The sequence below is a fragment of the Neopelma chrysocephalum genome, unplaced genomic scaffold (assembly GCF_003984885.1).
Source record: "Neopelma chrysocephalum unplaced genomic scaffold, ASM398488v2 Primary Assembly neopelma1_73, whole genome shotgun sequence".
NCBI classification, from domain to species: domain Eukaryota; kingdom Metazoa; phylum Chordata; class Aves; order Passeriformes; family Pipridae; genus Neopelma; species Neopelma chrysocephalum.
In genome coordinates this window covers 628,251-654,293 of record NW_020897733.1, presented here as the reverse complement: position 1 = coordinate 654,293, position 26,043 = coordinate 628,251, and the positions used below count along the sequence as shown (strand labels likewise).

The 26,043-nt window shown below is 45.6% G+C and overlaps 2 protein-coding genes across 8 annotated transcripts in view; one reads left to right on the top strand and one right to left on the bottom strand.

The window, feature by feature from the left end:
* Positions 1–3,842, top strand: part of TBC1D8B (TBC1 domain family member 8B) — a 29,746-nt gene extending 25,904 nt beyond the window's left edge. Inside the window, exons 17-21 of the mRNA XM_027687024.1 lie at positions 89–154; positions 269–352; positions 1,208–1,264; positions 1,562–1,659; positions 2,001–3,842. Of these exons, the coding sequence (XP_027542825.1) occupies positions 89–154; positions 269–352; positions 1,208–1,264; positions 1,562–1,659; positions 2,001–2,411 (716 nt within the window). The 3' untranslated portion in view covers positions 2,412–3,842. The remainder of the gene's footprint in view (positions 1–88; positions 155–268; positions 353–1,207; positions 1,265–1,561; positions 1,660–2,000) is intronic.
* A 3,323-nt stretch (positions 3,843–7,165) lies between these two features.
* PASD1 (PAS domain containing repressor 1) overlaps positions 7,166–26,043 on the bottom strand; it is a 102,190-nt gene continuing 83,312 nt past the window's right edge. For 6 of the 7 annotated variants that reach the window (XM_027687029.1, XM_027687028.1, XM_027687030.1 and 3 more), the window contains 12 exons: positions 24,761–24,867; positions 21,686–21,833; positions 19,838–19,919; positions 18,564–18,687; positions 17,699–17,808; positions 17,144–17,230; positions 16,085–16,243; positions 15,384–15,587; positions 14,336–14,541; positions 13,339–13,431; positions 12,655–12,862; positions 7,166–11,395 (listed from right to left, as the gene is read on the bottom strand). In XM_027687029.1, the coding sequence (XP_027542830.1) occupies positions 11,225–11,395; positions 12,655–12,862; positions 13,339–13,431; positions 14,336–14,541; positions 15,384–15,587; positions 16,085–16,243; positions 17,144–17,230; positions 17,699–17,808; positions 18,564–18,687; positions 19,838–19,919; positions 21,686–21,833; positions 24,761–24,867 (1,699 nt within the window). In that variant the 3' untranslated portion in view covers positions 7,166–11,224. The remainder of the gene's footprint in view (positions 11,396–12,654; positions 12,863–13,338; positions 13,432–14,335; positions 14,542–15,383; positions 15,588–16,084; positions 16,244–17,143; positions 17,231–17,698; positions 17,809–18,563; positions 18,688–19,837; positions 19,920–21,685; positions 21,834–24,760; positions 24,868–26,043) is intronic. The other variant, XM_027687032.1, reaches the window with a different exon arrangement.

Sequence of the window (26,043 nt, the reverse complement as noted above, 5' to 3'; positions counted from 1 at the left end):
TTCCAACCTCCCTGGGTTGCATTTGCTTAGGTTAAGAAGGTGTTTTGAAGTTTGGTCCAGTTGAACACTGTCCTCTTTCCTCTAACAGATACCATGTATAATGGAAGCTTCACTGACAAACTCAAGCTTCTTTTTAAGTTGCACATCCCTCCAGGTAAGTGAGGGACAGTGACATTTGGGGAGAGCTATTTCTGGCCTTGTTGTCTTTATCACTGCTTTGATAATGCTTGGGAGCCCCAAACCTACTTTATTCAATTATTTATTGCAGCCTTTACTGAAGTAGAATCTTTAAGTCCTTCCAAAGGGGATGATCTTTCAAAAGATGAACTGATCCACTTCAGCCAACTCAGTGGTAAGCTCCAGAGTGTGAGGCTTTGCCTGCAGAATATTAGAAGGAATCTGTTAATTATCTCATGAAAAATGGGGAGCTCCCTTCTGAAAACTGGTAAATCCAGTAAATCATATCACTGTTAACAGGATCCTCTGCGAAGTTCTTCTGTAGTAGTTACAGTTTAATAAAGAATTTGTGGGTAGCTTGTCTGATGGTTGAATTTAAAGGCTGCGAGTGTTCATATGGAAATAGGGAAATGTATTTGGTCAGTATTTTTCAACATAGTAAGCAGCCTTCACTTTTGCATCCCAGGCTTAAAGGGATAATATTTTTCCTCCTCAAGAAATAAAGTACCTAAGTCCATAATTATTTTGAGACACATAAGCAAGTGTTTCAAACTCCTTTGCTTTCATTTTAAAGCAAGTGAGCTGAAAAAAGTTTTGTGGGGTCTAAGTTAATGGAATTGATAAAATACTGTTTCAAATACTCTGTTTGGAAAGCTCTGTGATTTTACTTCTTTGGAAGACAGATGCTTTCTGGTTTTTGAAATCTACCCACAGTACCTTATCTGTAATATACAGGTACTGTTCTTATCACGGTTCAAGTTGTGCACCATGAACATTATGAAGATTATTTGTTTAGTATAACTGATAGCAGTTTCTTTTGTGATCTCCTACCTCACAGTGGCTTCTATTTTTATAGAAAGCATACGAATCTTACCGTGTGGTTTCTTCTTGACCTAATCTGTGCTGAGAACACAGGGGCTGTTGAGGGTCTTGCTCCTTAAGGAAGGAATTTTTGATAAAGGAAATGAACCATTGGTCTTCTTTTCTCAAATAAATAACTCTTTCTTCTTTTTCTTCTCCTCAACTGTAGTTTCATCTGTTGGGGATAGTCTTGGAAGTGATTCTTTGAAGAGCAGCCCAGAAAAAGGTAAAGAATCCTGGTGCACATTTGGTAACTGTGTCTTTTGGGGGAGTAAAGCCCGGAAAGTGTGTGGTGAGAAAGTACATTAAGTAACATTGTCTTTAGTGTACTGCTAACATTCTATCCACTTTTATGTCCTATGGGTGAGAGGGTAGTGGAAACTCTGATCCTGTTTAGTCCTTGGCCTTACCACTCTGTTGAGAAGGAATGACATTGAGGGTACCAGTTCCTTTTGCTCATCATCCCTCATGGGAAGCTCTTGGTTCTTTTTTGTTCACTTTTTTTTTTCCTTTTGTCAAATAGCGAAGGGGAAGGTCGATATTCAGGCATATCTGAAGCAATGGCAAGATGAACTTCTTAAAAAAGAAGAAAACATTAAGGATTTGCCAAGAATGAATCAGGTAAACTATCTGTCTGAGTCTTATTTAAGTCTGTTTTTGACTTGAAAGTTTATCCTTTAAGTCCTGTTACAGTATTTCTAAAGGATTTGTAAGATCCCTTAAATTTCAGGCCTTCACATTAATCATTAGACTGTGTGTTTGTAAAACTGCTGTAGCTTATGAAGAGAGGGACTTTGAGACCCAGGTAGGTTTATCAGGGCTGGTCCATGCCCGTGCTGTCACTACAGCAGCCATACCAGGTGCCTGGCAGCAGCAGGCACTGGGCTGATTGCACAGCCTGTTGTCAAACAGGATGGTTGTGTTGTTGTTCTCTGAATAGTCTCCTCTGTATCTCTCTGTAGTCTCAGTTCATCCAGTTCTCAAAAACTCTGTACAATCTGTTCCATGGGGATCCTGAGGAGGAGCTGTTATATCGGGCTATCGCGGTGGTTACCAGCCTCCTGCTGAAAATGGAGGAAGTTGGGAGAAGGCTGCAGAGTCCTGCATCACCAGTCCCAAGTCCAGTTCACATTACAGAGGTGCCTGCTGAAATCCCCAAGGAAGGGCAGGAGGAAAGCAGCTCTGAGCAGACTGAAGGCAGTAGAGCACAGAGTTTGAGAGGGAACCATGAATGGTCTTTTGCCTTTGAACAGATTCTGGCATCCTTATTAAATGAGCCGGCCTTTGTGAGATTTTTTGAAAAACCTCATGACATAAAAGTTAAAATAGAGAGTGCTAAAAATTTACAACTTAAAGCAAGAACCAGAGTGTAATTTTCTTTACCTTTGACTCTGAATTAACCACAAAGCGCTTACAAATGAAGGTTGCAACTAAGGAAATCAAGTCTGGTGTTTACATAGTTAGCTTTAAATATCAGATTACTGGTATGTAATGTAAATAAAAATAGTTTGAAGCACAATCACTTTCTTGCATTATTCATAAGTTTCACTCCAAAAAAAAAGGACTGAATAATAAACTGTCTTTACCATGTTAGTAAAATATGCAACGTTGCTTGGAAATACTGAGTGTAACCTGTTGCAAACCTATCTGAATGACTGCTGTTACAGTGTGTTCATTTCTGTTTCCAGGTTAATTTCTATTACTGTGATAAGAGGAATGACTTCCTGCCGTTTTCACTTAAAAGGAGTATCAACAGCTTAGAGGTTGTCATCCACATTAGTTTAATTAGTTATTTCCAAACTTGCATGTGGACTGGGGTCAAAGCAGGGTGAAGGCTAAAAATAGAGGGTGTGGTAGGCACAAAAGCATGAGATTAGAGAAGGAAGTGCCCTGCTCTCAATTCCTCTGCTTTGATGATACCCACAGGCCTGGACTCTTGCAGATTCCGGCCCCTTGTCAGCAGTTTTCAGACTGCATTCTCCCAGCCCAGCCCACGTCTGTTTTTGGAACAAACAACTGTTTTCCTGCCTTTCTAGCTCAACCTAGAGCTCTCTTTCCCATTCTCATACCAATCCTCCTACAATGCAGGTGAAAAGGATGGAAGCTTATTTGGTCATCCAGGCTGCACATGGATGCAAAAGCTAATATTGATTGTTGAAATCAGGGGAAAGCAGTGGCTAAATCTGTCTGACCACATGGTGGTTGTCCTTTATCTGGCAAGAGGAGCTTCTTAGGAGCATGTTGATGAAATATAGAGTTTTGCTGGTGTTTGCAAAGACCAAGCACAGACCATCTTTAGCTGAATGCTGAAGGGACAGATTGCAGTTGCTCCTTTGCCTACCCTGAGTCCATACCTCAACTTATAATTAATATTTCTTTTCGTAGCACTCTGGGTTATTGCTGCTGTAATATTTTCCATCAGCCAGGATTCAAGGCAGCAAAAAAATCCCCTTGAATCTGACTTGAAATTTTAATATATAAAAAATGATATAGTAGAAATCCTGTGGAGGCAAGCTCTGCCAGCGTTAATGCTGAGAAATTTGACCTTGAATCTTTGGTAGCTGGTGCTAGAAGGGGTTTAGAGAAAGAGGGAAAGAGCTTGTCTTTTAAAAACAACAACAAAGTAAACTGAGACTCTGTGCTAAACTAGTTAAAAATGTCTCTTTCTAAAGCCTGTATGACAATCTTCCTCTGCAGAGCAGCATTATTTTTATACTGTGCATGTTTTTTGTAAAGAAGCAGAACAGGGATGGTATCATTCACTGGGGCTTTTCTTGCAATACTAATATGAATGAAGAATAAAATGAAGTTCTGGCTTGTGTTACAGGCACTTTGTGAAATGCCATCATTACAATCAGTGTTAAATACAGTTTTCATCAGGAAAAATGAATTTATAAATTGTCCTGTACTCTCCCCCATACTCTCAGGTATTAATGTAAAATAAAGTTTTATTGAATGAACAGTCAGTTCAAAAGTTATATCATATATATGAGAAATGAGGAAGCTTTTTTCAAAAGCCTTTACAAAGTAGTTGCACTTGATACAATATAGTGCTGATTTGTATTTTTATGCGTAAAATATAAGAACTAATTTATCCATTTATGTGGATATGGATAAGCAGGGCCACACTGTGTTACTAAATTTAAAATGTATTTACTCACTGTTTTCCCAAGGTTGTTTAGAAAGGCAAAGCAGATGATACTGTAGTTCTAGTCCAAGATGTACTCAGATAAGGTTTGATCAGTGAGTCATTCTGCAAATAGCTGTGACAAAATTAATGGAACCCCATGAAAGTAGATACAGCTGCCCATCCCAAAAGCTTTTGTAGGTTTATGACAGATATTGTTTATGCCAAGTAGTAGTCAAAGCTGTGAACTATTTGCTAAGCAAAGTAACAGAGATATGGAAGTCTTAAAACTCAAGGACATTTTTTTTAGTTTGAGAGCCAAGATGTTACAATCCAAGTACAGAAGACTGTGGTGAAGGAACTTGCAAAGTACAGCAGCCTTCTGTTGTTACCTGGTTATGCAAACTGAGCACCTTTTTACAATTCCCTTTTCTATTAGTGCCAATCCAAGAGTCTGTGGAGCCATTGCCAGTTAGGCAGTAGCTCTTTTCAGCTATTATATCTATGTATAAAGAGAGATTACCAGCATATATATATAAATAGATTTAAGGTAAGAAGTTAAGATATGTAGGGGAACACTAACTTTTATTAACTGCATGGATTTCCTGTTCAGTTTGGTTTTATTTTTCCCCCAAAGGGTGATGTCTTTAAATTGTTTCTGTAATACAGGACAACCTGTAGGCTGATCCAGGAAGACTAGTCACAGTGGCCAGTCTCAGCAGGATGGAGCATGTGGAGCAAGGTCACTTTCAGCAGGCTGATAGCACTCAGGCAACTGCCCCACTGGCAGGTTCTTCCTTTTGGAATCTCTGGATCATGGGCTGATCCTTTGGGGAGATCTAGATGTAGCAGGTGCCAGTTATTTCCAAGGATTGTGACCCAGAGGTGTGTTTGCTGGGCTGCTTCCACAGTGCACCATAACACTGAGGGACACTTGAGCTCTGCTTGTGACAGTAATTCTGGAGTTACTGTCTAGCTTATTTCCTTCCCTTTCCTATTCTAGCTCCTTCCATCTCTATTCCAGATGGACTGGCTAACAAGTGAATGCAGGTTTAGTTGGGTTTGGTGGAGCTAGAGCAATAGCAGCTCTTTCCCTCTCCACTCCCAAAGGGTAATACCTTGACTTCAGAGCCCTGCCAAGGCAGGGACAGAGATCCCTGTGCTGTACAGCTTTTTGGTGTTGGTGATGCAAAGATGAACCCAGACTCGCATTCCGTCTCATGAGGATGCTGGGACGTGCACATTGGTGTTGCAGGAGGGCAGCTGCCACATGTAGCTGGGAATTATGCAGGAGGAGTCTGGTGGTTGCAGAGCATCTGACACAGGATTACTCAGCTACTTCCCAAGGGGGGACTTTCCATTCAAATTGTAACTTGGAAATTTTTATGTGTGTGTTTGAACTTTGAACAGTTCATTCACCAACAGGAAGGAGCGTGGTTAAGTGAGTTCTGATGCGTCACTTCACTCATCTCTGTTCCTTTTTTTTCTGTACGTTTCTATGAAGTTTTCTGTCTTTCTATTTTTCTGGTTCAGTCATAGGAAATAAATGAAGGTGCATCATTCAGTACAAAATAGACAGTTGTAGGTAGGGTATACAGATTGCTAAAATTAGTGGTGCTGTTTGTACAGTTTGAGAATTGCACTACCTGCTGCAGCATCACCAGGGTGACTTGGCAGCTGTGTCACGGCCCCGAACACTGGTAGTGGTTGTCAGTGGCTGTCAGCAGACACCACGCGGTCCTTTCTGGCAGCTGGGCTGTTGCTGTTGTTGCTGTGCACGTCAGATGCCTTCTGTCAGTGTAGTTGTCAGCCCAGGGGGATGGCCAGCAGGCTGTGATGATCCCTCGGTCTTGCAATATGGAATGTGCCGCTCAGGAGCCTGGTGCTGTTCCCTGTGCTCCAGGTGACCGGTGGAATCCCTGACTGTGCACTGAGCCCAGGGCTTGGGTACACGAGGGGAGAGATTGGCTCAAATAATAAAAATACCAGCTCTTTCCACCCTGGGGGAGAACTGATGGTAATTCAACTGGTAGCATTTCCCAGGACATGGAAATGGCCACTGCCATGCGATACAAAAAACTCACTCAGTTTCCATCCATTCCTAAACAAAGCCACTTGTTCATCACTAATGGCTGGATATAAATGTAATTTTAGAAGAGTTTGCTACCATAGTGACTAAGAAATAGCTGTGTGTTGATTTTACTAGAAGTTTCTCATCCAGTTGTACCATACAAGGTTCTTGATTGCGATTTCAGTTGTTATCTGGACTAAAACAGAAGGAAATATTCCAATTTGTTTCCAGAAAAATAGGCTGTTTTGTCTTTTTTGCTATAGCTTTGTCACTTTACCAAGAAGGCAACACGTTTGTGTTGACAGATTGGCTTTTATACAATGTATTGTATGAAGAAGTACTGTAAGACAAATGAGGTGTTAAATAAAGTATTGTTTCACTTAGAAAAGAAATAAATCTGTGTTTGAGCCAGTATTATTTCTCGTGATGGTCTGTTGCAGAAGTTCCTTCAAGAGCATTGGCCATGTTAAAGCCACACTTAGTCAGTGCTTTCCAAAACAAGGACTAAGGCAAAACCCAAGCTGGGACACCAGCCTCCAGCAATGGAGGAAAAATGGAGACCCGGATTTTGAGGTGTGGGACTAGTTTAGCTGTGTTACAGCCTGAGCTGAGTTCAGTGCTGAGACGGTGAGTGAGCAAGACCAGTACTGTCACTCCCTTTTTACATCCAAATGAGACATTTACAGTGTGCAGATGTGTCCACACTGACCCTGATGCCTTGTTCTTTCTAACTGATGCATTCCCCCTATTGCTTCTGGCACTGGTCATGGAAATCCCAGTCTCCATCTTGAGCCCCATCCCTTCAGCAGTTCGTGCACATGAATCCATGATGCTGCTGCTCTTGTGCTTCCTGGAGAGCAGGGATCAGATTCTGATCCCCAATGGACCCACACCACCCAGGGAATAACAACAACACATAGTGTGTAAGAGGCCTTACAAGTATTATTTTATTTCTTCTTATCTTTTTTTTTTTTAAATACTATGTACAATCTGTTTAAAGCTTGTCAAAATGCACAGGCTCCCATTCAATGGAGCTGTGCAGGGACATAGATTCAAAACAAGAATAAAATCTTTACTGTTCATCTTCATAAGACACTTTCTTTTTCCCATTACAAAATACTTTTAAGAATAGTAACATTTATAAATTTATTTATATTCAACATCATATAAAATAAACCAAGATTTATACTCAATTCTAGACTTCTTCTTATTTTCTTTTTTCTTTGTTTTTTTTTTTTGCATGGAATATATACAATATGTACAGTAACTTTTCATTGTGTTTGTCAAACCAGCCTGATTATACCCACCAGGCTTTAGCTTATATGTACAAATACGCTAAAAGTGCAAGACTTTATTAATTAAAGCTGCCTGTGTTTTCAGAGGTCTGGAATTGTGTGGCCTATATATATTTATATATAGATATACTTGTGCATACATATATATGCATATTAAAAACACATATATCTATATATAGAGAGATATAGTATATAGGTACTTGTGTACTAGAAAACCTCAGAACATTAATGACTGATAGGTTGACACCGACACTGGAGGCCGACCCCGCTGCAGGTGCCATCTGTCACGTTCCTGCCCTCTGCTTGTCACCAACAAGTCACACTTGTGCTTTCTTGTTGCAGCTGGGGGTGTGTGAACCAAACCCACAGGCAGCCCTCAATTCCAAATGAGTCCTAAAAACACAGGTCATAGCTAATACCGAGGTAAACAAATACAAATCAACCTGAATAAAGAGATTTATTTATCCATATATTTTTTGAGAGTGAGTGACAATATAAGGCAAAAACCCCATGGCCCTGACTCAGCCTTCCCTCCCTCAGCTGGAGGCAGACTGAGCAGGGACCGAGCAAGCCCCAGAAAGGGATGGTGGGATTTTGTCCTTTGGAGCATGTCTGGAAAACAAGGCTCTACCCGTGAGGCAGTGCCTGGGACTGTGCAGCCCCCCTGCCCACCAGCAGCGAGGCCAGTGGCTGGGGTGGGCACTGGGAATAAGGGGGGGGCACATGATAAAGTGCATTTTTAGGTCTCTTGTTTCAGCAAGGCTGATCTAACATGTAAACATCCTCACAAAGCTCCTGTGCTCCTCGCTGAGAGGCTGTAAGCAGGGGCACAGTGCCCCCCCAGCATCCCCTGCCATCAGAAGGGCTGTGCCCATGGCACGGCCCCATCCGGCACACCCACCACCCCCCACCTCCCCCAAACCCCATCCCATCTCTCTTCTTTCACTCGCTGTCAAAGCCACAGCAGTGCTGGAAAACTGCTCTGCCTCAGCTGCCTCCCTACCAAGCATGTTAAAAAATACACTCCCCCATCCCTTGACCCCAACCACCACCACAACTGAGATACACTTGATTGGCACCTGCCATAGGTGGCTCATGTGTGGTGATGGGACACTGCACACCAGCCATGGTGGTGGACTGGGATGATCCAGGTTTAATTGCCAAGCCAGGAAGATGCTCGACCTTTCCCTCCTGCCAGCCACCCCGAGCCACAAACTGTACCCCTAACACAAATGTATGTGTTTGCCTCCCCTCTGACATTGTGTTCCAAGGCTATGGTGGGAAAAACCCCCAAACAACTCCCAAAAATACAACTCCCTCCTCCCCAGCCTCATGAGCAAAATCCCGCAGTCTTGGAACGGGGAGAGGGAAACCCTAAAAGTCATAGTGCTTTAAAAAAAAATAAAAGAATAAGAGAAAGTTACCTATCCCAAAGGCTCTGTGCTGGCCCTTGCTGCAGCACAAATGCCAGGGCAGGAAAGCCCTCACACTCTCTCCAGGGCTTGGGCTCTAAGAGCCGAGGGATGACGTGTTATTATTTCAGCTCCAGGTTGCTCTGCAAAGGCAGGTGCATCCCACTACCAGCAGTGCCGTGGCTCTGGCCTGTGGCTCTGCTGTAGCCAGACTTTCTTGTTGTGGTTTGAAATGAAGGGGTTGGTTCAGGCTGTGTCTGAGAGCAGCTGCTCTGCTGCCCAGTGTCCAGGGCTGCACGTACTGGCTGGGCTGGAGCCCAGCCAGGGACTGAGCTGACAAGGCACAACTCTGGTTAGTGCCTTGCACCAGCCCCCTGAAAGCTCCTGGCTGCTCCCCGCTCCAGCAGCCTGTCCTCCCACCATCATCACTCCAGGCAATGTGGCACAGAAAAAACACATCCCCTTCCCGAGACAAATTGCAGGGGAACAGCCTCTGGTGTACCGGGGCTGGGGGAGCCCTGCTGGACCCTGCCAGGCAGCAGGGAGGCTGCAGCCAAAATCCTGTCTGAGGCAGAGCTGTCACACTTCTGTTTCACTCCTCAGCTCTCCAGGAGACTCCAGCTGCCATAGCCTTGTTCACCCAGGTTGAAACAGTCCTGTTCTTCTGCCCCCCAAGCTCAGCCTGGGCCCAAAGTTAACGAAATCCTCCCAGTGCTGCAGCACAGAAAATGCGTGGCTGCTGGGGGCAAGTGAGCCAGCTATAGATATACAGATACAGCTACAGATATATAGATAGAGCTACAGACAGATCTGTGCTTATGGCATTGGAGAGCTCAAGGTACCATTAGCTGTAGCTATTGCTTTGACACATTCCCACTTTCCCCTTTTTCTTGAAACACAGGGCTGCTTGTGCCAAAGGCTGCTCCACCAGTAACACCAGTAACACCAGTGCCCACCTGCTGCAGTGCTACAAAGAGCCAAGCAAGCAGCTTGCACAAGACAAAAAAGAAAACAAATGCCAAAAAAAACGCAAAAAAAAAGGGCACAGTTTGCTTGGTTTTGACATTACGAACTTTGCTCTGACTGTCAGGTGGAGCTTCACTGCTAGATGGACCTGGTCCTAAACTAACCATTATTTTGCAAAGTAATTGCCAAACCCATCTCCTGCCTTTGGCCTCTAACAGTGCCCATAGGTAGTACTCAGCTACTAACGCCTCAAAAATGTACATTTTCATTTTTCCTTTGGAAAGACACAAACAGTAGGGACACTTAACTATACACCCACTGAGGAATAAACTTGTTTTTCAATTAATAAATATAAACTTATAGTTAAAAAGTGACAATTTACAAAAATACAATTTATTGCTGACCCTACGGGCTTGTAACATCGCTTGTGTCGTGATCATACATTTTGGGTGTGCCAAATTGAAACATGACCTAGCAAAACCAGAAAGTTTGCTGTCATATGCCAGTCTATGCATGTTTGTTTGTTTTTATGTATAGAAACATACACAGCTATGTCATTCTAAATGAAACAAAAAAAAAACAGAAAAAGAAGGAGTAAGGATTCTTTGTCTGTAACCTGAAAAATATTTGGCTACAGGGAGTAAAAACCCTATAAATTTCTATGCACTTGTTAACCAAAAATAAAACATGACAAATATTGTACTAGCTGCGATGTGAGCTGGTATAACAACAGTAAGAAATTCAGGCAAAAGTGGTGTTATGTAAATTAGCAGCATTATCCAATCTCCTGGAAAACAAAAAACTGTGGGACTGAGGTATAGAAAAAAGGGGACAAAAAATCCACAATGGACCTACTACAGCAAAACGAGTTATGTACACGGTAATCCAACGGCGTCCTGCGGACCGGTACAGTCTTTCTATGTGCTTCAAATGCTGGGCTTAAATTCACAGTGACTTTCAGCACTGAAGTCCTGAATGGAAAAGGGTTTTCTCCATTGCAAACCAAGCTTCGTGGCGACCTGATAACTGACCTCCCTGCAGCCAGAAAGCCACTGCCTCCAGTTGCACCACGGTGCTGGGCCAGGGCACAAACAGCTGCCAGAGCAGCAACACAGACTGGCTGCTTGGAAATTCCAATGGATGGGGTGCTCCTGGAGCCATTCATCCCCATTGGGGACTGTTCCTCCAGCCACCACCTTCCCACGGAACCCGACCTCACCCGTCCCGTGCTCTGACGGCACCGCGCTCTCCCCTGCGTGCGCCCGGGGTGCTGAGTGGCTGCAGCCACGTGGTCCCTGCCTCCCAGAGCCAACATTCAGGGCAGCTGCATCTCGGGCAGGTCAGGCAGGTTGCAGGGCTGGCCCTGCGTGTGGTGGCTCTGCTGCTGTGAGTGGAGGAAGTAGCTCAGGGGGTTCTGCTGTGCAGTGTGGGGTGGCTGGAAGATGCGCTGCGTTGGACCCCCAGGCACCAGCTCAGGACCTTGCATCTGTTGGGAGACACAAATCTGAGAGATCAGACCTGCCCCATCATCCAGCCACTCCCTCTCTTGCTGCGGGGCCAGTGCTGAGACTCATACACAGGAGTGTGTGTACGAAGTCCTAAAGGTAACCTCTACCCACTGAGGGAACGAGTTGTATCCCTTGGGATGCTGCTGCTGTCAGTACAACTAACAATGACAGAGAGTATGGAGGGGAAGCAGAACCATCTGTCCTACCGTCCCCATGGAGAGCCCAGCAGGAATAGAGACCTTCGAAAACTACTTAGAAGCATGGTAAAATGTGCAGGATGTGCAACTTTCATATTCCATGGGAAGGACCTTCAGGCAAGCAATGAAGAGGTTGTAGAGTGACCTTGGCCATGTCCCACCCTGTGGCCAGTATTCCAAAGACCGGGACTTACTGGTTAACCCCCTATGAAAGGCATTGCGATACCAGAGCCCGGTTTTCTGTTGCCCTGGAGCTACTTATCTGTGCCAGATTAATCAATCTGCCATCCCTATTGCTGGTCCTCTGGACCTCAGTGCAGCCCATGAGGACACGTACCCAAAGTAGGGATGGCTCATGCCCACATTTGCTGACAACAACAATTCATTTCTCACTATAAATCCAGTCCTGCTGTGTGGCTGCTTTCAGCTCCTGCTGCTTTCTCTTCTACCATCTTTGCCTGGAGGACTGTAACTTACCTTTGCCAACCAGGCAAGGCTGGGAGAGTGTGTTAATAATTCATGACTAGTTTCAACAACCCCTCTCCTTGGCAGCATCACTGGTTCAGCATGCACTGATGAAAACTGTGTTGAAAAACCAAAATCACCTTCTCCAGAGATTTGTGTTGTGAAATACCCATTTATTAAAACAAAAGCCATGACAGCAGCTGGTAAAAACCCTGCTCTGCTGAGACACAATAGTAGGAGGCATGTTTTAAAAAGAGCTTCTCTCTTATCATGTTTCATGTCTACAGTAAGCTTCCCACCAGAGCTCCTCTGGATGAAAAGCTGTGTTTTAAAAACTGGATATTTCTCCTGGACACTGGGTGATAACTGAGTGTGTGGGAAAATAACGGCCTTGAGCAGGTGCAGTCAGCCTAGAAAGGCTGAGCACGTGGCTACGCGCAGATACAATGGGAATGGAGGATGTGCCAGTGCACTGATCAAGTTTGATCAGGCAAGTAAGCCCCATTCCTTCAAAAAAAACCCCAACCGACCCCAAAGCCATTTCTGTGCCTCCTCAGAAACCTGTGCTCCAATACCTGAAGGTAGAGACGGTGCTGCGGAACCTGTTGCTGTGGCCACTGGTGGAGATGAACTGGTGTGTTGGCCTGGTGGGATGTGAAGCTGGTGTGTGGGATCATCAGAGATGGGGAGAAAATGGGCGATGGGGCTGGAGGTCGGACGGTGCTGCAGGTGACTGGCTGTGCCTGTACTGGGGGAGGCAGGGCCTGCTGCTCCACAACGAATCTGCCACGAGGAGGAAAATCAGGTGTAAGAACCCAAACCCAGACCCACCACTAGAATTGGCACTGAGGAGTCCAGGTGGTGCAGGAACCAGACTGGAGCAGGGATTGTCAAACCACACAGACCCTGGTAACAACAGGCCCCAGATTTTCCCCTCCCCACCAAACACAGACTGGAAATGCAGAAAATTAAGGTTTTTAAGGCTGTACATCTCCATGTCTTGGTTAGGCATTTTATGATTTGCAAAAGCCAGAGAACAGTTGATTTTTTTTTCCGAAGCACTTTATTTATCATAAAGTTCTTTGTAGTTAAAAAATATTCTCATTACTTTTTCTCCTAACCAGCTGAACTTTTGCTTCATTTCATACTGAGACTGTTCGTGTTTGCGTGATCAGGTACGAGTTTTGCCAGGTTATTTTCAGTGCCATAAAGTGCCCTGTTAAAACACTGCAGGAAAACAAGGGCCAGCAAAGACTCACTTTCCTTGCTGCCTGCTGGCACTGCTCTGCACGGCCTGGCCACTGCTGTTGGCTGCAGGCATCATGGCTTGGATGGATTGATCCAACAGCATCCTGCAGTGGAACAAAACAGAGGATGGTCAGGGAAGGGAGAGGTTCAAGCTCCTGTCAGTCTCTAGAAACAAATTCCTGAAAAGTCTCCATGAAAGCAGGCAAACCACCACCTTGAAAACTAGCTAATGGAACAGGATGCTTCTTATCACATCACATCTCTCCTATGGAGACAGGCTGAGAGAGTTGTGGTTGTTCAGCCTGGAGAAGAAAAGGTTCCAGGGAGACCTTCAAGCCCCTTCTGGTGCCTAAAGGGGTTTTCTACAAAGGCATATAGTGACAGGACAAGGGGAGAATGGCTTTAAATTGACAAAGGGCAGGGTTAGATTAGATCTTAGGATGAAATTCTTCCCTGTGAGAGTGGTGAAGCCCTACAAAACTGTGGCTGCCCCACCCCTGGAAGTGTTCAAGGCCAGACTGGACAGGGCTCTGAGCCACCTGGTCTAGTGGAAGGTGTCCCTGCCATGGCATAGGGGTCCCTACATGCTCTTTAAGGTCCCTCCCAACCCAAAACTTTCTGTGATTCTATGATTCTAATGGACTTGCAGAGGTGAGCTGAAATTTGCTACATTTTTCATGTGAGAAATACATTTTATAGATGATGAGACCTCTATGGTTTATCCTGTTTCCTTAGACAATATTTTGGAACAGCTGGATCCTGTAGGCACTGTCTCTCTGAAAGGTAGTTGAATAGTTTGGGACAGTTGTATATGTTTTATATGATGTTTCCAGCAGCGTATAAAAAAAGGCTTTGCCGTAGCACTTGTCCTGCCTGGAGAAAAGACACTCTAGAGCTTCAGAACAGGCAAGACACAGGTTTGGGAAAGACTAGTTTTTCCTGTTTGCTCCTTGAACAGCAGCAGATGTCCAAAGCTTACTGAGCTTTGGAAGGCAGGGCTGTGGGTACCTGAGGCTCCTGTCCTGGCTGTACTCAGACTGTGGTTGCCTCTCGCTGCTGTCAGGTGGCATCTGTGCAGCCACTGCAATAGGGTGTGTTTGTGAGAACACCATGGGGTTGTTGTAGAGGGGCACTGAAATGCTTGCCTGCCCTGGCAGACACGTTTGCTGGCCTTGGCTTCCTCTCATTAGGTGCTGCTGCTGCTGCTGCTGTACCTGAAACAGAGATACCCATGTAAGTTTTAAAGCCCCCTAACAGAAGGCTAAAATAAGTGCTTACAGTGTGCAGATGGAAAAAGGGGAAGGAACAATAGGACATTGTTCCTGAACACAGCAGTAGAAACAGCGTATCTTTTCAGGACAGCCAACCCATTGGCATTTATTGTCCCTGCAGGGCAGGTGCTGGCATTGCCAGCAGCAGAGACAGACAGTCCCTTGAAAAATCAGAGTACAAAAGGATTGAGGGGGAGGAGAACAGCTTAAGAGGGGAAGTGTAAATCCAAAGTCCCCAAGGAAAGCTTCTCATCTGTCCTTTAGAGCAGCAAAAAGAGCTCAAAAAGCCTTTTTTGCTTTTGGAGAACTCAAGTCTTTCCCAAGGAGAAGCGACCATCTTAATAGTGGATTTAGGTCTCATGATGAACAAAACCATTTTTCAAACCTGCTTTCCAAGACTCTTCGGGCAGAGGAAAACTAATCTTTCCAAACGATGCCTACCTTCCTGTGTTATGAAGTCACAACTCTCAGTGGCTACAAATGAGCATTGTGTTGCAATCATGAACACAAGTGACTGAGAGCCCAGACTTCCCACTCAGTTCCTCCCCAGGATGCTCCCCAGGAGGGCTCCAGCAGACCCTGGGTTCAAATGCTTTTCGGCTACCTGGCTTTTACTTTTACCGTTGAACGACATCATTTACTCTCAACACAAATTCCGTAATGGCAGCAACGCAGAAAAACCAACACAGAGGGGATGCACGGGACCACGGGGGGGGAGGGACATGGCAGGCAAATATTTAAAAGCCAGGAATGGGAATGATGAAGACAAGGAAGCAGGCAGTGACCTGGGTGGCCGTGCCGTGGGGGTCCCTGAGGAACTGGCGCGGTGACGGCAGGTGGGTGCTGCAGTAGTGCTTCGTCCCCATGAGGCCTGGCTGTTGTGACTTCTTGGCTGTGCTCTGCCTGGGTGTCCCCTGGGATGGTGGCCTCCTGGGGCTCGGGTGCTGCACATTGTTAAAGACGACAGGGATTGGCTGCTGCATCAGCATCTTTAAGTAAAAGAGACACACGAGTTGTTGGTGGTACTGTCTGGGAGAAATAACACTGCAGCAGCAGCACCTCTAAATGCAGGGGCAAAGTGAACCATGAGTAACAGAAAATCAAATGTTAGCTTGGGTCAAATATTTATTCAGAGCCATGACCGTTCCAGATCCATTGTGTCTGCTCTGTTTTTCAGGAGTGGCACAAGGGATCCAGCAGCACTGATCAGATACTGAACCACCAAGCTTTTCGTACAGAGAGGACTTGGGATTAATTTGGGATTGCTTTTTTGGTAAATCGTGAATATTACTGATTCAATCCTTAGCCATGTACTGACGTCACTCAGCTCTCGGGAGACACCACTCTCACGCCTGAGACCAAATTACCAATTTGTCCAGTGTTCTTTTCCTAATGCTTTTGCCACAGACAATTTTGTTACTGCTCTGTGTGCTCAAAGGAAAAGCAAATGGTTGGTGAGTTTGGGAGTCCCTGGGACAGCAAGTACCTGCAGGTTGGAGTCCTGCACTAACTGGAGCTGCTCCTTGATGACGTGGAGTTCTTCTTGCTGAGTCTTGATGTCAGCTTGCAGTATGCGAGTCCTCTCCTCCAGCTGCTCTTTCAGCTGATGCATCATCCCCAGCTGGGTTGGGAAGTGGTACACCGGCTGCAGATAACAGAGAAAAAAGGATCACAGGGTAGGACCAGTCCTGCTACTCACATTCATACGTGATGCTGGCTTCAGAAAAATGACTGCTTTTCAGTTTTTGCCATAGAAAAGGTGATGCTGACAAAAAATGGCAATTGCATATTTAAACAAAGTACCACTGTAGTTCCAGAGCAGGAACACATCTGGCTTACACTCAGTGCCTCCCTCCAGGTGTTGGGCTATCAAATTTCTGCACTATCTATACACGGGTAACACCCTGCTGGTTTTGGGCCATCGCATCCAAACCCTTGTCACACCTCCTGGCTGGGCTTTCAGTTGTGCTGCTAATGGTATTTGTCAAATGTCAGGCCTAAGTTATGCTGAAACCCCACCTGGGGATCCATCCTTCATGCCTATGCTGGCCATCTTCAATTCCTGTTTTATAGTCTGAACATTTACTACACTGACATCAAAGCTCTGTGAGGACAGATCTCACTGTTATGATTTATGACTCCCACATTTTTCTTGTGGTTTTTGTTTTTTCTTTTCCTGGCCTAACTCAAACCTTTCACGGCATCCCCTTCCTTTACCAGGGGAATAAAACTTCAGCATTGTATCAGCCTGTAGTTAGCTGCTATAGATTCAGAGAGGAGCCTTCAGCAGCCTCCAATGCTTTTGACAAGTGTAAAACTTCTACACTATTTCCTTGAGTGTCCCACCTGCTCTGTCTCCTCACTGAAATAAGTGGTTGCAATAATTTGGTTGCAGGTAAATCTTAGTAACAGCAACAGAAAGGGCACAGAAACCTTGTCCCCACCCTGGGACGAGCAAGCAAGGAGGTGGGTAGTGAATCAGAGCCACCAAGGCTGCCCCACTGACTGGTCACACCACTGCACTTAATAAAGATAAACCACGTACCATCACAGGGTGCTGGGAGGGGACTGCCAGCTGAGCCACAGGGTGCTGAGGGAGGTGTTCACCAGGGGCTTGAGGAGTGGCTATGGCCTAGAAATGAAAACTTTGACTTACTGTAGGTCCATAGCACCTCTAGCAAAGAGCTGGTGCTGTACCTGCCCATACCAGGGATGAACTAGCACAAGGAATTAGACAACTCCATCTGGAGGTCTGAGAATCAGTCTGAAGGGAGAATTTAAGCTCCTGCATGCCCCTGCTAACTGCAAGTCCTTGGTGTCAGCATCCACTTTGGATAAAGGCCATTTCATGTGTACAAACCCCAAGAAAAACAGGCTGGTGGCATGAGAAGCCATTTAGCCTGGAGAAGAAAAATGAATCCTGAAAGGAGGAAGCAGAGGAGCCTCTGGCATCCCTCCACTGGTTCTGCCAGCCAGTGCTGCTCCCCACAGCCCCGAGAAATCCCAGCACACTCAGAGTGTGGGATCCACCATCTTTGAGGGAGAGATCAAGGTTTCTTTAACAGCCTCAGAAAGGCTTTTGCTTGCCAGGACCACTGACCTGAGTGCTTCCGACTGATGCCAGCCGCAGGGCTGCCTTCTCTGCCTGACCCCCGGGCACTGACGGCCGGGTGGGAGTGCTGGTGTCCGTGCGCCGCATGGATGACGTGGCTGGAAAAGAGACAGTTCACCATGATACAGCAGCCCTGTGCCTGAGTACCCTGGCTGAGCCTGAGCTCTGCATATGCAGATGAACAGTGACCCAAGCGCTGCCAAAGCGGGTCCCCAAACTGCCCCTCTGTGATCCCTCTGGCTTCCTGCCCGACTCATTGGGGTCCATTCTGATGCCAACCCCACGTCTCAGTCTGCCCTCCACGGGTGTCTCCAGATGAGATTCCTGCTCTCCCCATGGCAAGTATTTCAAGAAAAGGCCCCTGAGTCGTTTCCTACACACAGCCCTGCACGGGCACTGTGGTTACCTCACTGTCACTCCCAGGGCAGGGGTGGCACTCGCAAGAGCTGGGATGAAGCTGCCAGCAAGGCAGGCATCCTTCTGAGCTCCTTCTGCAGGGATTTAGCAGCAGACACCCCATAATAAAATTATCCCAAAATAAAACTTTTGTCAGTGAGGTTCGGGGCTCAGTCAAGCCAGCGAGCCACCTCCTGTCCTCTGAGCCACAGCGAACAGCCATGACCCTTAGGTGGCGACAAACCGGGGGACAGAGGGAGGAGGCAGCACGTCGCTGTGGCTCTGTTGCTGCACCGTAACTTTTTATGACACCGTATGTCGGTCCCAGTGCTGAGCATTTCCCTCCCACCCCGGCTCGGTCACTTCCAGCAGAACCCCAGTATTTTGGAGGCTGCTCTGCCCTCCAGCCCACTCCCTGCCCCCATGCTGGGCTGTCCCCGGCCGCGCTGGCACCTACACGTGGAGTCGGAGAGGGCGGTGTGCGAGGAGCGCCGGGAGCTGTGGGATGACAGTGACACTCCCTCCCGGCTGGCGTCCTGGCTGCTGCCGCACTGCCCCACGTCCAGGAAGCTGCTGTGGCTCTGCGGGGAGCGAAGCACAAGCGGTGAGACCGTCAGCGGGGGGGGGGGACACGGCACTGGAGGGGACCTCCACCTCCATGACCCTTTGTTTGCAGAGAAAAAACAACCGGCTGGGTGTGCAGCACCAAATCCCGCTCACTCTGTGTTCACCCTAGAGCCTTCAGGTAGACACGACCTTCAGAATCATGCTCGAGGCACCCCGGCTTGGGGTGGTGCCTGGGACACCCATCTGATGATAGTGAGCAGCAGTGGAAGGGACACACCACGTGTCAGGCAAATGCCATGGGGATTGCTGCACATCCACAGAGGGGAACAGCCTGACCTCCCATAGAGTAATGTTTGAAGAGCAATGAGGCTAATGGAATGATAACTACACAACAATCCACTTGAAATTACTTTGGTGGTCTTATCTGTAAACTACTGAAAGGAAGAACTTAAAAGTAATTAAAATGACCTTGTCAATTGGGCAGGTGTGTTGAGATGCCAGATGATTCAAGCCATAGAAGTTAATGCTCTGGTCACAATCCTACATCTGATGCAATCCAACAGGTGCTAAAATCTGAGATAAGTGTTTTCCCTTCGCTTCCAATCTTCATCTGATTATCAGTGACAACTTGGCACTAGCAAAACAGGTACCCTGTAATATTGCCCTGCACTTGGATCCTCTGTACCTTACTAAGGGTGACAGGTACAGCAATCTAACCTCCATCTCCAGCTCTGCTTTTCTGCTTCTGAGCTAGGGAGGTTTAACCTGTTGTTTGTGTAATGGTCTCAGAAAGATAACAAGGAGCAGAACAGAGAAACTGAACTGCTGAATTTGCAGTTACTATGGAATCAGAGAATGCTCTGAGTGGGAAGGGACCTTAAAGATTATCTAGTTCCAATCCCTCTGCTAAGGGCAGGGACACCTTCCACTAAGACCAGGTTGCTCAAAGCTCATCCAGCCTGCCCTGAGCCAAGTTGGGCAGTTTAGAGCTACGCAGAGGAAAACTTCTTATGGTCTGCCTGAGCCATAACCTAGCTGAAGGCTTGGAACAAAATGGGAGTAAAGAAAAAGGAGAAGCAAGAACAGGTATTTTCCTAAGATTGGTAAGTGATTACTCGGTTTGGTTTAAACACCTTCTTACTCAATTGTGAAGGGACACGGTACCTTTAGAGAAGAGGATGCCAGTTCAATTGATGACTCTTCGAGGCCAAGATCTCGCCTTCTCTCAGCCCGAACTTCTGCATAACTAAAAAAACCAAAAAAACCAAAACCCATCTCAAATCCAGTTTTTCAATCTAGGTATTGTTTACTTTGTGGTAACTATCTTACTACACAGGCCGCTGTAAAGTTTTCATGTTGAGTCCCAAGCTTTGCACAATGCACTCACACACTCTCTCAATATACAAGGTACTTAAAGGAACATCATCATAGAGCCTAGCAATCTGTGGGTAATTCCACAGATTATAAACTACAGAGCAGTGTCCCATCCCACTGCACCCAAGACTGCAGAGCCTGTAGGATCATTCCAAGCACAAAAGTAGATGCTCCTTTGCAAATTTTGGCCCTGGATGCCTTCAAGTGAAACTAATCTAAAAGCAAAGTGCACTTGGCCGTTGAAGACAAAATGGGTGTTTTTGTCTCAATACAATTTTCCTAATAAAAGAGTTTCCCATTTTCTATAATCAGGCAGAAAAATGATCCTACAGCTTCTGTGCAGGTAAACTGCCGTAACAAGAGTACATTCATTTTCTAACCTCATGATGACCAAGAATCAATTTTTTTCCATGTGGTACAGTAGCTCAGTGATCCCTATGCCAGTGCCTTGGGGAGGAGGAACTCAGCTCCCTCTTTTTGAGGGTGCACACACTGTGCTGCATCACAGTTAACACTCTGCACTCCACTGGAAGCTCCAAATACAAACCAGCAGCTGCCCAGGTGCCATGCAAGGTGCAGGAATCCCCAGGAATGTGCCTCTAAAAGTGTATATTTGCCTTCCTTACTTTTTTCCCCTCTTAAAAAATAAAATATTTACACTGAACAACGCCACACGATTCACCACTGGGATAAAACAGAGAGGAGGTTTTAAAGACTCTCTGAGTGCTCATTAGGTACTGGAAGGGGCTCGAAGGTCTCTACAGAACCTTCTCTTCTCCAGGCTGAACAGCCCCAACTCTCTCAGCCTGTCTTCACAGGACAGATGATCCAGCTCTCTGATAATCTTCATGGCCCTCCTCTGACTCACTCCAACAGGTCCATGTACTTCCAGTTTACTAGTGTTTGCTCTTCTAGATGTTTGACAAGAAAAAGAGGGGGACCAGAAAAATATCTCAAATTGATTCCTGACAATAAAGAAATACACGGGGAGCAATAAGTCTACTCAAGTTAACAGGGCAAACCAGTGTGTCGCTATTTTTCAAGCCCCTCAGTAAATGTATTCTCACTCTGAACACAGTCTTTTTTGAGATGGCAGTGGTAATAAAGCAGATCCCCCTCCAGAAGGTTCGTATCACAGAGCATCCCACGCGTGCACTGCCTTCCAGCATGGGGTTGGAACTCAGCGTAAGCAGCTTTCCACTAGGGGAGGATCTTGAGCTGGATTTGGAGTGAGGAATAAGGCTTGCAAGCTAGCAGTTAACTTCAAGTCATAAATATTTAAAACTCTGATCAAAACGTTTTGTAGGAGATATATGATCCCATTCATGACCATAAAGCCATCTGATTCTTAACAGCTTTAATTCTTTCTATGGCCGTGTCATCACTAGGGATAAAAGGGGAATGTAACACACTGGTAGACTTGGCCAACAGTGGCTTCCAGGTTTTTGGCCCGGTTGATGAAAAAGGAAAAAGAGTAATGAAAATACATGTTCCCTGTCATAATAGTTTTATGGAATTATATACCATCTTAATGTGTCAGTAGGCACAGCAAATATTTGGTTAACACAAAACAGAACTAGAAAAAGTAATGGCTGAGCACTGAGACACACTCTGTGAATGGTTTGGTCTTGGTCCTACCTAACTACCAGGTGAGTGCAAACGATGAACTCGGGCTTGGAATTCCACTGGTGGTAGGTGATGTAGTAGTGTGTCTGCAGCCATATCCACTGCTGGCCTTTGGTCAGGAACCGATAGTAACAGGACTTTCCTTTTCCAAACTGCATCACTGTTTAAGAAAAAAAAAGAAAGGAATTTACAGCAAACAGAGATTTCCTGGTGCAAAGGTAATTAGAAAAACCATTGAGTGCCACACACCTCTCAAGACTGTGGCAGTGCCAAAATGGCTCTTGGGCTTTATAAACATGACGGATGATACACAACCATGTACTCAGCTTTTGTTTGGGTCCTTTTCTGCTGACTTTCAGGAGTGCTCTTTGGCATTTTGAGATTGCTCTTATAACTGGTATAACTGTATCACTAGCTATATACTTACAACTTATTCATGGGCTCCCCTGAAATAAGCGTAAATAATGGCCCATCTTCGCGAACGAAGATTTGGGGAAAGGTCTTTTACCTTTCCAGCCTGCGCAATGGATTTTTTAGGTGAGACACAGCCTGCGCTGAACTGAGCCCACCCTTTAATCCTAAGGTTCATCTGCCGGGGCCAAGCAAGCTTGGACAATGGCAGTGAGGTCCTCAGGACGTAGGTTTGTTTAGAGTGTCCTTCTCATAGATGGATGGCCACACAGGGCTAACGACCTCCATCAGGCCAGGAGACCGGGATTTGAACCTATTTAAAGTACTTGCCTTTCACATGTACACAAGAATGCATTTCAGATGCTGAAGGTGTGAAGTCAGAATCCCAATAAACAATAAGATAGTGGAGTTTTAGCAGTTTAACTGAGAGTTTTCTTCCAAGAGATCACCTAAATACAGCAGACCTGGTACATATTATCAGCCTACGTCCAGAAAAATCTCAAATGCTATACTACAACTGGAAAATTATGAGGGGAACTACATTAACCACACTAATTGTTCTGGACTGCTGGGAGTACAAAATGAAACATGTTCACATAAAATACCAATAATTATTGTAAACTAACATACAAATGTGGTTTAAGCAAATCCATTTCACTTGGTAGTAGGCAAGATGCCTGCCCAGAGTTGTCAATGTGACAAACAGGAACTTATCAAGCCACACTATCCCATGTGTGTTCACTCACCATCGCTCTACTTTGTTAAAATGTCAGGACTAACTTCTTTAGTGATCCCATTAACAGTGGTGGCCTTTAGACGAAGCACTTAGCAGAGGTCTTCTGGCTAACATGCTGTGCTGGGGATCCCTCAGCTCCTAGTCATGGCAGAGATGTCCTGGAGCAACTTCTCTAAGTCACTTTGCCAGCACCTTCCCTTGTGCAATGAAAAGATCCTTTCCTACAGTTGTGTTGTGCAAATACTCCTTTAATATGTAAGAGAAATCCATGGCTAGTAGAGATGTAGAACATAAATCATGCAATCAATTCTCTGCTGAGTGATCTGACCCACTCTCAGTATAGTTTGTGTCTATATCAAACTGCACACACACATTACTAAAAGGACACTGTCTGCTTAAGTAGGTCACTTCTGTCTGAATGGTCTTTTAAGCAAACAGGACTAAGAAGTACTGTACGTTAAAGCAATTAAAATACTCTGTTAATATTCCCATCGACAAACTTGCTGAGCTTGACACAACTTGTGTCTGCCCCTTTCACAGTCTCCTCTATGCACTCAGCCAGGCAACCCGCCTTCCTGACAGCTGCTGTACCAGTGCTTTGCCTTGACAGGGCAGAGAAATCAGCAGGGAAACAACAATCAGAGAAGTCATTTTCTCCATCCTCTACTAGGCCCTTCAGCACCTCATACGTGTAAGTGGAAGAGGGTACTTGGTAGAGATGGGGGTGGTTTGCAACTCAGAGATGAAGCAGCTTGTCTCACTCCAGTGGGCTGGAGGGCTGTGGAATTTCTTGGTCCCTACATTGCACTGCTCTGCATCTCAGAGTAATTACAGTATCCCACTTGCTCCACTCTCTGGGGTGTCCTTGTTTCCTTTTGACAAAACATTCTCCTTTCAAGCAGAGATAACAGAGAGACAAACAGACAGTTTTCCCACAGGAAACCTGTAAGTAGTATTTCTTAGCAAAATATCTGATTACCTAGATGCATTTTACAAAGTATGCAGTCATTTTTTATTGCAATTTTTGCCTGGCAAGGCAAAGCCACTGGAGGACAGACATAATTCTGGTCAAATATCTCAGTCTGAAATGCACCTAATAAAATGGAAAAATTATGAACTCAGGGGTAAGGCATCTCACATCTGGCAGGAACAGCACACTGATTAAGAGTAGACCACATGTGCAGATACCTTTTGCCCTTCCTCACATCAGCTCTAGCCTTTAGCAGGCTGCACTGCCGTGGTCCTCAAGCGAAATTCTCCCTGTGCCCTGGCTCCCATGGGTCACACTATTTCTCCTTGCACAAAGATGAACTCAATCGACCTTCTTTGGTGTTCATACATCAGCCTCAACTGGACTCTTCTGCTTTGCTGCTTTACTTTCAGGTCGACCAAACATGAGCCATCTTTACCCACAGGGAAACTGTATTCGGTTCTGTTGTATTTAAAAAAAATTCTGAATCTTCAGAAACATTTTACTAACGAGTAAGTGAGGTTCACAACAACTAACTGCACAGGTAGGTGAACCAAATGTTGCTCTCAGAAGGCCTTTTGGTGAGCTGAGCCCCATGGCTGGTTCTGGAGCCCAAGGTGAACAGCAAGAACCCATGAACTGTGACAATCAACAAAACTCACAGGGTTTGGGGGCTGCCCTCTGGGGGCAGAGAGGGGAAAGTTTTGACTTCCAATCTATTAATCTCAGACAACCTGTGCTCAAACAAGATATCTGCCAATTTAGGAAACCTGCACAAACAGTTCCTGATCTGAGTGAATTCTGCAGATTTCAACCTCCCAGGTAAGCATCAGCTATGACAGTCTGTCATGGAAAGACAGAATTCCCTTGTGCCCCTGAAGAAGATGCCTTTTGTGACGACAGTAAAGGATTTTGCACAAGTGACAAATGAGATCAAAGACAGGCAGGCTGCAGAGGGAGGGGAACTTACAGTGTTCATGGCACCTAGCAAGAAGCTCCAGGTCATCTGCGTGGTAGTAATCATACCCTGACGTTCCCAGAACCTCAAAGGGTAAGTATCCTATAATAGGTGGAGCCCTAGAAAGGAAGCAAAGGGCAGGGAATGAGCACAAAACCTGATGCTTTGACATCCTGGCAGATAGGCTGTGATACCAGCAACAAAAACCTCGTTCGTTCACTTGGCAGAGAAATCAGGAATGGGCTTTCATATACGCAACAAGGTATCTTCATAGACAAACAAAACAAAAAACACAGTGAGGGAGAGGTAAAAATTGAGAAAATGAAAAGGTGTGTGTTTACTGTTTCATAGCCTATTCATTACGTGGGTGTAGAGAAAGGCATGTACGTATGCGAGTGACTCAATTCATTAAGGATGCTTGTGAGACACGCAGCTTGAGAAACGCTACGGCTGCTCCTGTGCATAACAACTTGGAGCTGGAGTAAAATTATCCAGTAGGCTGGATGTAAATGTCATCTGGCTAGGAACTGCAGAAGAAAGAGCAAGTGGGAAGCTGCAGCGTGTGTCAGGACCAGCTTGGGCAAAAGAAAAAGTAATGGCTCTCATGGAGAAACTTGGATAATGATAGCCAGCAAAACTTCCTGTGCTGGTAGTACAGATAGCAATAGGCATGGGGCTGATTTAGGACTGCTTTAGCTTTGGCAGGTAGATAAGGAATCAATGAAGTATTTAGATAGGCACATTGCAGTGACTTACCTCACTACTGTGCTGTCAATTCTAGATTTGTTTGTTCTGGCTGCAGGATGTGCTGATAGTGTGGGGCTCACCTGCCAAGATCAGTGTGTTTCTCAGGAATAAGGGGGTGGTGTGTTAGTGAAATGGTTAACGACTCAAAGCAGGGCAGGCTGAAGGGGATGGTGCCTTATCAAACCTGCCTCCCCCGCTGCCTTTCTCTTGGTGTGCTGAGCGCTCTTAAGGAAGGTGAATGCCATAAAGTGGCTAAGAATAGAAGCAAAAAGTTATTTAAATGTAGTACATTTGGATTTGGATGGATCAGTCCTGAGTTCCTCGGTTATTAATGTGGGAAGTTCTCTCTTGGTTAAGGCACCCAGCTCTACATTTGCACTCCTAAGAGACACAGTGCACGTAGATTAGTCAACTAAAGAGAGCCCAGGCAGGTCTATAATCTCCCTCTTCCCCACAACTGCAGGCAGTCTGGCACCAGATGGGAAATGGGGAGAAAAGGAGGACAGCTAGGGGTCTGCTCAACAGCAGTTCCAGGAGGATCGAGGTGT